Here is a 14,196-nt window from a genome sequence, read left to right as displayed (position 1 = left end):
GAACTCTCGACCATACTCTTCTACACTCCTGCCATCTTGTTGTAGATGTTGAAGTTTGGTGAAATTCTCTTGCATGTAGTATGAAGGCAGAAACTTTTCCTTCATTTGCTTCTTCATCTTTTCCCATGATATAATCTTGTCTTTCCCTTCTCTTTCTCGTTTTGCACATTTGCTAGCCCACCAAGTAGAAGCATATTTGTGCAAATTTAATGCTACTATCTTTACCTTCTTTTCTTCATCTGTATTCTTGTAATCAAATACTCTTTCAACGGTTCTTACCCATTCAAGGAACTCATCTCCATCTAATCTTCTTTCAAATTCTGGAATGTCGACTCTAAGATCATCTCCACGGCTTGTTTGCCTATTAACTTTAGGACTTTCAGACTCATAATCCCCACCTTCCCTTAGGGTGTGTTTTAGCTCTAGAAACTCTTTAAGTTGGGTTTGTAGATATTTAATGGTGGCATTTTGCTCTTCAACAATTCTGCTCAAATCACTTGTTTCTCCTTCACCACTTTGAGACATGGTGTTATACTTTGTGAATGAACGAAATTAAGGCTAGGAGCGTAGCCTTGGCTCTGATACCAAGATGATATAGAATGGTATGCCTCAAAACAAAACCAAGCTATACGCACACATAGATTGCTGTTTTTCATTTTAATGAATTTGTTTTTGTGATTTTTGTGGTTTTATAATAAGGGAAAAATGAAATGTATGTGTTGATTTCTCAAACTAAAAATGGCTTGCCAAAGGTTGCTTCGATACAGTTACACCACAAAACAAATCTAAGGGCTTCTAAGAACACATTCAAACTTTAGCCAAAAGAATGAAAAGCATAGGAACTTCAAATTACTTAAACTAATCCAAGTTAAAGTAAATTGCAAATAAGAATAAGGAAAATTGCTCAAAGGGTTGTGTTTGTATTCAGCAAGTTGAATGCCTTAATTACATGACTACAAGCATATTAATATTAAAAGGAAATCAGCCCAACTAAAATAAAAATAAATAAATAAAATAAAAAAAATTAGCAAAATAAAATCAGAATGCTGCTTTGTTTCTTAACGGCTAGGAATCCACTTGCAAGTCACATCTTTTAATCTTTTATGGAAATAATTAGGCTATTTTGTAGAGCACAGCTAATATCTTTCATAGTCTTCATGGGATTATTTCTAGGCTTATTTGTTTTTTTGAAGAAAAAATCTTCATGTAATGATGACCTAAAATCAGATTTTTTTTGTGGCTGACTTCTTCCCAACGGTTGAATTCAGATTTTTTTGATTTGGAAACAATTGCTTTAGCTTGATTTCTTGTTTGATTTGCAAATATCTTCATATGTCCTTAGTGTGTTTCTTGAATATCTTTGGCTAATATGTGGTTGAATGCTTGCTTGAGTCATGCGTTTCAATTGCGTAACACTCGAACCATTTGAGCGATTTTAAATATAAAGACTCGACAAACAAAAACAAAAAAAATTACAACTCAACTAACTAAACATGAGACATGATTAAGCTTGATTCTAAACCTGGCTTAATCATCTCTAAGACTTTTTATCGTAAAAGAAAACAAAAGACTCAATTATTCGAAATAAAATAAAAGACTTAAATAATAAAACGACCCAAAAAAGAAGACTTAGTTTATGACTATGAAATTAAGACTTCAGTTTTGGACCTTGAATTTGAGTGTCTTCCATTTAATGTATCATTATATTGATCTTAGTTAGCTCAGAAGAACTAGATGCAGGTGATCTACATCAAGCAGACAGTAGAAAAAGGGAAGAACACTTTCTGACACAGAAAGCACTACTAATTACCATTATAAGCATTACATTACATGTATTCTCAAATACTAAGTACTTCCTCAATTATTTTTTACTATTTGCATTATTTTCGCTTTTACATTATTTAATAGAAAAATTTAATGATAATATTTCTAATATATATATTAAAAAATTATAAAAATTAAAAATTATTATTAAATTTTAAATTTTAAATCGACTTGATATAAACAAAATTTAATGTGACTATATTTGAATTTATAAATTATGAAAAGTTAATTTGCTTGAAGTATACAACAGCTGAAGAATCTAAGGATGCTTTGTTTGTTGGATTAACAAAATTGGTAAAAGTGAAAAGAAAGAGAATTCAAAAACTGAAGTTGAAGGTTCCTTGATTCTTCGAGGAGACTAATAGGTGGTTTCGAATCAATTTTCTCTGCATTTTTTACACTCATTGTTCGTCCTTTCTTCTTATAAATTGAATCAATATCATGAAAGAACATTACAATCAAGTGAAACGGATTGAACCCCGCTACCCACAAATAATTTCACAAAGTTTCAATCAGTTGTCAGTACAGCATTTGGTAAGTTTACTTTTTCTTTTCTTACTCTAATTCTTTTTTTTTTTTGCATTATATTGAGTACTTAAAAAGTTTCAATCATTTAACCTTTTGGTATCATTGTCATTGTAATCGATTTATATGTAGTTTTTGTTTGAAAGTAATTCCTCCTATGATATTATAAATTAGAGAGAGATTGACTAATATATATATATATATATATATATATATATATATATATTTTTTTTTTGATATGCCGCCCTCTTAATATCAATTGGTTTTAGGATAGACTTAATCGGGTCAGGTCTGTATTCAATCAATTGTATTTTTTTTGTTGTGTACAAGTTCAAATTTATTAGTTTTATGGGGAAGATTCTTGTCATGTTGTTTAGTCATGGAAAATATTGGAAATATTTTATGGTCACCAATCATGAATATGAAAGAGAGTTATGCCATTTTTAAACTCTATGTTAATGAGATGAAGGGCTTGTTTTTCTCACTCTTTGGGTTTGTATAACATGAATGTTTGTGTGAGGAATATAAACAAACTTTTAGTTTTGAAGCTAACTCATTTAGTTATAAGTGACTAGCTTTGTTTTATGTTGAGATAGTTCCGTGCTTGATTGATTTATTTGGAAATGGAAATGAACTCTTTAAGTAGATTTAAAGGAAATAACAAGGCGTTATTAGTTGTTTTGGTATAATTATGTAAGCAAAACATTTTATTTTCTTTTTCTTTCTTATTATTTGATATATATAGAAAAAGTACTTAATTATACTTTATTTTATTGCACTATTATTTTCATCAATGTCTCTACAACCATATATCTTTTCATAAAAAAAATCATCAAAGTGATAAATAAATGGAGATGAACACAAACAAAATTATGACAAGCATGGCTATAACCGTGTAAATCATTGTTATAAAATTATAATAACTATACACAAACAATTACTTGGAAAGCACATAGTAATTCAATTAAATGCAAAATTTCTTTATTATTTGAAAAAGACAAAAAATATGAGGTATTTAAATACAAAAAATTCAATGGGATGATTCAAGTGTTAAATTATTAGAAATCAAATCAAATATAAAAATGTAACATAAAAATAAACAAGAGATTGATACTTTGACAAAAATATTGAAAAAGATTTGTATAAAAAAAATTGAATTGGATTTTTGTTTTAATTGAACTCCATGGTTGAATAAGAAATATGTCTTTTTTAAAATTTCAAATCCAATTCAAAAATCAATGCATATTGTTTTATATTGGCACGTTTACATCTTGTTGTAGACAATAAAGTATGATATAATGAATCTAGCTTTGAGAGTGGAAACAAATTGGAGGAATCGGTTACCAAAAGGAAATGGAAATAGTTACCTGATTATCTAAACAAACACAAATAATGAATTTGCTTATCTGTTTCCCGTACGGCATATGAAAAAATGCATATCATACACTCTCAAAGTGGTGGTGGGGACAAAGGAGAGAAGGTGGAGCATAATGGAAGGGAGAGGGATAAATTTTACCATGTTTAAGAAAAACAAAAATGAGTGGTTAGATTTGAAACTTACAGAATTGAAAATAAGATGCATCGATTTGGAAAGAAGAGAGTAGTTGTTTGTTGAAGATGCATCAGTTTGTTCAAAAATGAGTGCTTAAATAAACAACAATTTGATAGACGACATAGTAAATGTGTCACATTACTCCTCTTTCCAGTTGAGATTGCTACATTTGAAAGCTCTCACATTGATATTTAGAGGAGTGTATCAAACTATGTAGTATGTGTCATAACTCATCCCACCTCTAGAAAACTAAAAAGGTAACAAAACATGCTTGACTTGTAAGATGTATGTTAATTTTCATGCATACGTACTCATTTGTTTTAGTAGATTGTCTTGTCTCACAATTTCATCTCGTTTTTCTAGAGTGAAAGCTTATTCAAATGGGAGATCCAAACAATTGGGTTTCGAAATCGATACTAGACAAGCTTAAAGTTTTGCCAGCACTTTCTTCAAATTGTTGCATCTACAAAGTTCCAGAAAGTCTTCGCAAGGTGAGTGAAGATGCTTATCGGCCCTTGGTGGTCTCTATTGGCCCTTTCTATTATGGAGATCCAAGACTAGTAGCTATGCAACAACAGAAATTGAGGTACTTGCAATCTTTTCTTCAACGATCTGCTTATAAAAACTTAGATTATTATGTGCAAGTTGTAAGAGGATGGGAAGAGGTAGCTCGTCAATGTTATGTTGAGCCGATTAGCCTACCTAGTGAACCTTTCATTGAAATGGTGCTCATTGATGCAACATTCATAATTGAGCTTCTTTTAAGGGGCCATTTCCGTGAATTCATTGAGGCAAATGACCATATTTTTAATACACCTAGAATGATCTTAGAAGTCACTCGAGATATAAGGATCGAAGAAAACCAATTACCATTCTTTATTCTTAAGGGTCTTTATGACCTAGCCTTTGACCCCTCCTCTCAAAATAGGCAACTTCCCTTCCTTGATATTACATATAGGTTTTTCATGGGAAGAGACCAAGCTATTCCTCCCACACTAGCAATGATTGATGTTAAACATTTGGTTGATTTCCTTAGAGTATGTTACTTGCCTTCTACGCTTCGAATTCCATCACCCAATACCAAAAAAAAATTTGAGTTTACTTCAAGTGTTAGTGAGCTCAGTGAAGCGGGAGTCAAATTCGTGGTGGGAAGAAGTGAGAATTTGCTCGACATACGATTCAACAAAGGGGTTTTGGAGATTCCTAAGTTTGTGGTGACAGATGATACGGAATCCTTGTTTCGAAACATCATGGTATTTGAGCAATGCCATTATTTCTTTGATTCATACATCATTGACTACTTTGCATTCCTTGATAGCTTGATTAACACCCCAAAGGATGTAGCCATACTCATCAAAAGTGGGGTGATAGAGAATTGGCTAGGGAATAATGAAGAAGTGGTGAATCTGTTCAGCAAGATCTTCAAGCAAACAAGGTTGAAGAGTTCAAACTTTTACTACTCGTGCACCTGTCAACAACTCAATGCTTATGCTAGTATTCGTTGGAATCAATGGAAAGCCATACTTAAGCATAACTACTTCAACCATCCTTGGGCTGCTATTGGGGTAGTGTATGCGATTGTGATGTTAATTCTCACTGTCATACAAGTTGTTACTGGCTTCAAATAAGTAAATAGCGAGTCGTACAAAGAGTTTGGACTAAGTTCTTAGGATGTGCTCTTATTGTAAAATACATGACTTGTTGGAAGCCCTGATATTCGATAAATATAGATATCTTCAATTTGAGTAGATCGTAGTAAGAGTATTATTTATCTTAAAGCTAATTTCTATAATGTTTTGGGGTTTTTCGGGCAATATGTCTTCACAATCATTCTTTGATCATCAAATCGCAGGCAGTGAGTCCGTAGCAGTGTTAAAGAAATAGGATTCTCCAAGGTAACTGTTCTTCAAGGAATTTTCATTAGTTCCATTATCTTATATGATTATTTTGTTTGATAATAATTTGTGTTTTATGCTCTTTTCATCTTATAGCTTTGAAATGAGACATTATTGTTTTTATTCAGTCAGTTCCAGCTAGAAATATAATCCAAGTTTAAAATGTGTTTAGTAAATTTATTTTATATTCAAGATTTTAGTTAATGAGCTGATCATATAAAATTTGCTTTCTCTGTTAATACCTATTAAAAATGAGGTAAAATGCCGTCTTTTAAAAATGAGGTAAATGTTGCAATTCTAATGGGACAGAGGGACTACCTTCAAGTTATCGCTAAATAAAACGAAGAGCACTTTATATTACAGTCTGATTGCACCCTGGATAGCCTACGGGATTTTGTTGCTCTGAAGCCTGAACAGTTTTGTGTTATGTCATTCTTCATTTTACATTTTTCTAGCATGGAGTGTGAAACTGAGTTGGCCAGCAATTTGAAGAGATTTTAACCTGCCATTTTTTGTTGCATGCCCATCCTATTTCAAGACTCTAAAACGAATGATCGGTAACTATTGTACTAGTAGTAATAGAGTGGAATTAGATTATGTGAAGCTTTGTCATAGTGCAACAATGTGGTCAGTTGCAATAATCGTGATGTGCTTATCCTATCACTGAATATCGGCCAAAAGCATGAGATCTCCCTTGAAATGGCCCAAAGCGTGGTTTTTTGACACCTTTACAATGCGAGAGATATTAGCTTTCGGTATTCTAATAACCTTTGCAATGTGTCAATGTGATGCAATCTTGTTTTTGCTCAGTGGGCTTTGTTTATTCTGTTAGTTAATATTATTAAGCTGGTAATTATGTTGTTTCTTGCTGACAGATCTTTTCAGTAGTTAAACATTCAGCTGATGCATGAGTTGATCATGAATTTCTGAATATTCAACTGTTCCTTTTCTGCTACGGATTTGGGTTGACACTCGAGCCTTGCAAAAAACAAAAACTTATTCCAATGGGCCGAGTACGTTGGATATGTATGAAACTATGATAAAAGCTAGGTCATTTGTGGAAACTCATCTTGTATTTGCTCATCACTAGAAGCTACTATTTATCAATCTGAGTTTGGAACATTGGAAAACTGAATGAATATATAATCTCTAAGAAGTGCAACATTTACCTTTGGGAGATGACTCTACAAAGGCGTATAATTTGATTGTTTGTGAACGTGAATTATAATTAAATGAATTTGTTAAGTCTTATGTACTTATGTACGTAAAATAGAATATGATGTTTTTTATAAAAGGTCAATTAAAAACAATTTCTTTATTTTTGCATATGGAAATATAGGCTGCTTTTAACTCTGCTTATGTTGAATTTTGAGTGAGAGCTACTTAATGAAATATTATTATTATTATTATTATTATTATTATTATTATTATTATTAAGATAAAAAATATTTTAAGAATATTATTATTATTACAAAAGATTAAGATCGAAAAAAGTTGGTGGAGCTCCAAAAAATATTAGAAGTATGCCTTAATTTCAAATTTTGGAATCATCAATCATACTATCATCGTGTCTATAATGTTAAAAATAGAAAGACGTTTCGTTAACTCATCCTCAACCCCCTTCATTATCTCATAACACACGATCTATATCCTTGTTGACATCCTCTTCATTTGTCTCATACTAATTATTATTCTCCACTATATAAGAAAAACCTTCTTCGTGCATGTTCAATGGAACAAATTTTCCTTGGTAGACTCCCTCTTCACCATGTCAAACTCAATTATAATATTGTGCCTAAATCACACAGACGTATGTACTCCCTAAGGATGTCAAAACTATTTACCTTTAATACATTGTCACGCTTTACATATGGGCAATAAAAACCAACTTCCTCTATCCTAGCTTGATGTTTGACAATAATATTACAAAATTTCAATAGCCCATCCACAATTTTTAACGATTTAATGCTACCATACATACAAAAACAATCTTTTGTCATCGTAAGTGAAATTAAGAAAAAAAGTTGGATATTAAATTTCTTTATGTCAAATAAAGAAATAAATTCACCAGCTAAGTAATATCAGACACCTAAAAATTAATTTATGTTTCTCACCAACGTAATTAACATTTATATTCTTTGTTCAAATATTGTATATTCTGATAACACAACATATGTAACATCTCAGAATAACTCGGGTCATACGAAAAGAGAAGATGACCTTTTAAAAAACGAAATAAATATTGTCCGAGTCAAACCAGGATGTTAGAAGGCAGTTAAAACGGATTTGAAGTTAAGGAAAACTTGCGGATCGAGTTCTATTAGTGTTATTATGAACTACTAGATATAAGAAATTCTTAGCAGCGGATAAGAACGAAAAGTTAAATCTACTTATTACAACTTGAGAACGAAAATCGCCTCATAAAACCAAATGTTCTTTAAACTTAATTAGAAGTTCTTATCAAGACTTCTATATCCTAATGATTTATTTCTCCAAGGGTCAATCCTCACTCCCCAGACCTGCAACTTAACTTACTGCTAGTCATTGCCCAGATACGAAACAACATCATCGCAGGGTCGTTAAGACCAAAAGTACACGTCAGCAAACGTCGCATACCAAATAAATAATAACAACAAGAGAAAGTTTTAATTTAATAGCTGTCAATTCACAGAAAAGTACGTTGCGATCACGCTAATAAAGAATAATTATTTTCATATAAAGATTAGTCAGCCATACTGCTGTACTATCCAGCCATACTGCCGGTACAACTCCAATCTCCATAAGTGAGACATTACATTAGGGGGAGCTAAACCCTAAGCAAGTCTCTAACATAGACACTCGCCTTACTTCGGTGCTTATGGTTAAGTATGCATACCCCCGCGGTGGCTCATAATGCCCCCATATACCGCGAGTATTTCATTTCCACCAATTGACGTCATACTACGTCCACTTTTAAGGTTAGTGAGGTCATACTACCTCTGCTTACCAAACAGTGTATCAAAATTATTTATTCGGAAAGATAACATTATTCATACTATATATATCCATGCTTTACTTTTGTATACCATTATTATATGATACATCGGACTAAATGCGAACTTCGCTGCGTGTACATACCTTAAGCAAGATAACCAACTCACAAGCGTCTTAATCAATTCCCGGTCACGAATCAACTTTCTACAAGGTTCAATCGTTTTCGGGAAATAAGCACACATACACATTTTCCTCAAATCATCCATAATACACATATACAATTACACCCATACCTAGAATACCACACACAACATGAACATCCATCACATACTATAACATGGTAAATACACAAAACAGGACAGCATACATAATCTGTCCAGAAACATAACTTAAAACTGTCAAACTGAAAATCCGACTTCACCGTTGCGTCCGGAAGGTGTCAAAACCCCCGGGTAGCAATTTCCATAATTTATAACATAGTATAAGTATTTTTAACTTAATTTCAAAGCCAAAAATGTTCCAAAAACACATTTTTTTTCACCATTTTCAAAACCTACGGGATTTTTTCATTTTCATTTTTTTTTATCACAAAAATATAAGTTTCAATGCTTTATCCCCTATTACATCTAAACAACAAAATTTACATAATTTTCATGATCATCTACAAAAAATAAATTTTAATTAATTATTATTTTTTTTCCTCAAAACAAATAATTCTTTTTACACAAATGTACACACACATACACATCATATATATACATGTATATTTCCCTACCAACATTATAAATTCCTTCTATTAATCAATAAAAAAAATAAATTTCTAACACCACATACATTTTTTTTATGAGCATCCATGTTATATATATATATACTTTCCAATCATCCATCAAACAAATCCTTCACACACATATAAACATATCTAAAACCCTAAAAATCATACATTAATTTAGATAGAAAAATACATCATACGTTCACACATGAATTTTAAATCATAAACAAATCATAAATTATAAAATAACAAACATAAAAATCATAGAAATTTAAATTAAAACTTAAAAATAAAACTAGGTTAAAAATTACTCACAATTGCACAAGAACAAAACACCAAATTGATGAACCAATTGATGATTTAGGCGTGAAGATTAGAGAGCATTTGGGAGTGTTTTTTTTTTCTTGCAAATGTTTTTGAAATGAAAGGATGTAAGGTAAGAAATCAATTAAGGAATTAAGAAATTTAATTATGATAATTGCCTTAACCATCCAATTACCAAAATGGAAGTTACAAATCTTCCCCAAATCCTCCATATGGCTGGCCACCCCTTTTCAAATTCCTTCTTTTATTATTTTTTTTTTTGAAATTAAAGATAGGTTAGAAAAAAGGTTTGGGCTTAAAATGGTTTTAATTGCCTTAAAAGTTGAAATCTCATGATCTAACCCACTAACAAAAATAAAAAAAAATATACTCTTCTAAAAAGAATAATAATAATAATATTACTAGTAAATCATTTAATATATCGGAAAAATATCGAGGTGTTACAAACTACCCCCCCTTAAAAAGGTTTTGACCCCAAAACCTCAACGTACAAACACAAAACACAGAACAACCACACACACAAAAACGACAAAACAAGCACACAACAAAAGAAATAGATCAAAATAACTTCTCTCGCTTGCTACCCCCCTTAAAAGTTACGTCCCCGTAACTTACTAACCTGAGGGAAAAGGTACGGATACTTCTCTCGCATGGAAGCTTCTGTTTCCCAAGTTGCCTCTTGTGACCGATGATTTGACCATAGAACATTAACCATTGCAACATCTTTTCGCCGAGTACTGCGAACCTTTCTATCTAAAATCTTAACACGTTGCTCTTCATAGGTGAGGCTTTCATCTAGCTCTAACGGCTTCGGGTCTAAGACATGCGAAGAAGCCGCAACATAACGTTTTAACTGGGAGATATGAAAAACGTCATGAACCTTACCCACCGCATTAGGCAACGCTAACCGGTAAGCTAATTTCCCAATCCGCTCCACAATATCATAGGGACCAATGAAAAGCGGGCTTAACTTCCCACGAGCACCAAAACGAACCACACCTTTCATCGGAGACACACGGAGTAGAACTTTGTCGCCTACTTCGTACTCATCAGGCCGACGTCGGAGATCAGCGTACGATTTTTGTCTATCCTGGGCTGCCTTCATTTTATCGCGAATTAACTTTACTTTCTCAGTCATTTGCACAAGCATATCAGGTCCTAAGGTGACAGATTCAGTAAAATCATCCCAACATATAGGACTACGGCACTTACGACCATAAAGTGCTTCAAACTGGGCCATTTGAATCGTTGCCTGATAACTGTTATTATAAGAGAATTCTACTAAATCCAAATGTTCATCCCATGAACCTTGCCATTCCATGGCTATTGCTCTCAACATGTCTTCTAGTATCTGATTGACACGTTCAGTCTGACCATCCGTCATAGGGTGAAAAGACGTACTATGAAGAAGAGTGGTTCCCAAAGCCTGCTGTAATGATTTCCAAAAATGTGACAAGTATCGAGTATCACGATCGGAGACAATAGTACGAGGCATTCCGTGATATCGAACAACGTATCTAATGTAGGCACGAGCAAGCTGTTCCATATCCCACTTACAGTTCATCGGAATAAACCTTGCAGACTTAGTAAGCCTATCCACAATAACCCAAAGAGTATCATTACCAGCCTTAGTTCGTGGCAAACCTAACACGAAATCCATAGAAATGTCATCCCATTTCCATACCGGGACTTCTAAATGTTGCAGTAACCCAGCTGGTCTTCGATGTTCACTCTTAACCTTTTGACACGTTAAACAGTTGGAAACAAAATCTGCAATATTCTTTTTCATACCTAACCACCAAAACATGCATTTTAAATCTTGATACATCTTATCTCCACCAGGATGAACCGAGTATCTAGAATAATGGCTTCGTTCAATAATTTTTCCTTCAAAGAGTCACACCCATCCGGTACACACCACCGTCCTTTAAACCGCAGACTACCGTCCTCATGAATTGTAAAACCTTCAGCTCTCCTTTCACTGATCTGCTCCCGAAGTTTAATGAACTTTGGGTCTTCCAGTTGCTTAGCCATAATCTCTTTGAAAAAGGTAGGTTGAATAGACAATGCACTCAACTTGGCTTCCAATTCCGCTTCTTGGATTATCTCCAAGTTCATTCTCCCAAACTCCTTACACAACTCCTCAGAGGTTATTAACGTTGAGACTGAATGCCTCGATTTTCTACTCAAAGCATCAGCGACTACATTCGCACGGCCTTCGTGATAGGAAATCTCCAAATCATAATCACTGATAAGTTCTAACCAACGTCGTTGGCGCAAATTCAACTCGAATTGAGTGAACAAAAATTGCAAGCTTTTATGATCCGTGAAGACCTTGCATTTGACACCATAAAGATAATGTCGCCAGATTTTCAATGCGAAAACCACAGCCGCTAATTCCAAGTCATGTGTTGGATAATTCACCTCATGAGTCCTTAGTTGACGCGAAGCATACGCCACCACTTTCCTATCTTGCATTAAAACGCAGCCTAATCCATGTTTGGAAGCGTCACTGTAGACAGAGTATTCCAAGGATGGATCAGGTAAGGTCAACACAGGGGCTGTAGTTAACTTTTCCTTCAACAACTGAAATGCCTTCTCACACTCCTCAGTCCATTCGAACTTCTTTTCCTTCTTCATCAAGGCTGTTAGTGAACGAGCGATACGAGAAAAGTCCTTCACAAAACGACGATAGTACCCTGCTAATCCTAAGAAACTCCGGATATCTGTAACATTCCGAGGTGTAGACCAATCCCGAACAGCTGCTACTTTTGTTGGATCAACGGAAATTCCTTCCTTAGAAACAATGTGACCCAGAAAAGCCACTTTCTCTAACCAAAATTCACACTTCGAAAACTTAGCATACAACTGATTCTCTCGCAGAATCTGCAAGACTATCCTTAAATGCTCTCGATGTTCTTCTTGGCTCTTGGAATATACCAAAATATCATCAGTGAACACCACCACACACTTATCGAGGTACGCGTTAAAAACCCGATTCATCAACCCCATAAATGCTGCCGGTGCGTTGGTCAACCCAAAAGGCATCACGGTAAATTCGAAGTGTTCGTATCTAGTTCTAAAAGCTGATTTACTAATATCCTCTTCCTTGATACGTAACTGATGATACCCTAACCGCAGATCAATCTTGGAAAAGACTCCTGCCCCTTGTAACTGATCAAAAAGATCATCGATCCGCGGTAATGGGTATTTATTCTTAACAGTGACCTTATTGAGTTCTCTGTAATCAATGCAGAGACGCATCGTTCCGTCCTTTTTCCTTACAAACAACACCAGAGCTCCCCAAGGCGACACACTGGGTCTTATATAACCCTTCTCCAACAACTCCTCCAATTGGGCTTTCAATTCTTCTATCTCCTTTGGGGCCATCCGGTAAGGGGCTTTTGAAATTGGCCCTGTCCCAGGGATTAAGTCAATCGAGAAGTCCACGTCCCTTCTTGGCGGCATACCAGGAAGTTCTTATGGAAAAGCATCTCTAAAATCACAGACCACCGGAATGTTCTCAAGCCGCAGCTCCCGCTCCTCCACCTTACTTATACTATACAGAAACCACGGTTGCCCTTGCTTGATTAACTTCCTGACCTTCAATGACGATACGATTTTTATCCTCGGTCCCTTTGGAAGGCTCCTATATTTAACTTTCTCCCCCTTGGGTCCACTTAAGGTCACCGATTGTTCTTCACAATCTATTATCGCTTTATATCTACTTAGCCAATCCATCCCAAGTATTACATTTAAATCATCCGTTTCTAGAGAAAATAAGTCACTTGGAAATTTTACTTTCCCTATCTTAACCGGCACTTCATGGAACAACGTATCACAATGAAAAATCTCCCCAGAAGGAGTAGCGACTGAAAAAGATGTTTCCTCAGGGTTCTCGAATTCTAAGTCCTTAACTCTAGACTTTGAAACAAACGAGCACGATGCACCAGAATCAAAAAGTACTTTAACGGATTTTGTATTAATACAAAACGTACCTATGACCACATCCGACGCCTGCGCCACCTCCCTCGAGTTAATTACTGAAAGTCTGCCATCGTTCTGAGTAGAAGTAGTAACACCTCCTTGATTACCACGTTGGCTTGAAAAACAATACTCGTTTCTAGCATTTCCCTATCGTTGCTGGACACCGGAGTTATTTCCCGAAAACCTAGGGTTTGAGGAACCTCCCAAGTTTCGGCCAAAACTTCCACCATTGTGATTCCCTCTTCCAACTTCATTACCACTCCGTCCGTTAATGAGACGTTGTTGTTGGAAGCCTCTATGATTTCCCCATTGCAACTCTTGTTGTCCCATGCGAGTATAGCACTCAT

The 14,196-nt window shown here is 34.4% G+C and overlaps 1 protein-coding gene across 2 annotated transcripts; it reads left to right on the top strand.

Annotated features, from left to right (window-relative positions):
• The first annotated feature begins 1,898 nt into the window (after nucleotides 1–1,898).
• LOC130800681 (UPF0481 protein At3g47200-like) lies at nucleotides 1,899–7,071 on the top strand. 2 transcript variants are annotated; one of them, XM_057664277.1, is made up of 3 exons: nucleotides 1,899–2,358; nucleotides 4,265–5,796; nucleotides 6,672–7,071. In XM_057664277.1, exon 2 carries the CDS (start codon nucleotides 4,282–4,284, stop codon nucleotides 5,527–5,529), a length of 1,248 nt encoding a protein of 415 aa, XP_057520260.1. In that variant the 5' UTR covers nucleotides 1,899–2,358; nucleotides 4,265–4,281; the 3' UTR covers nucleotides 5,530–5,796; nucleotides 6,672–7,071. The 2 variants fall into 2 exon arrangements, with proteins under 2 accessions (XP_057520260.1, XP_057520261.1); XM_057664278.1 differs by lacking the exon at nucleotides 1,899–2,358 and adding an exon at nucleotides 2,702–4,158.
• Nucleotides 7,072–14,196: the final 7,125 nt, after the last annotated feature.

This window comes from Amaranthus tricolor, chromosome 15, assembly GCF_026212465.1.
Source record: "Amaranthus tricolor cultivar Red isolate AtriRed21 chromosome 15, ASM2621246v1, whole genome shotgun sequence".
Classification (NCBI taxonomy): domain Eukaryota; kingdom Viridiplantae; phylum Streptophyta; class Magnoliopsida; order Caryophyllales; family Amaranthaceae; genus Amaranthus; species Amaranthus tricolor.
This window is presented reverse-complemented; position numbering and strand designations above follow the sequence as displayed.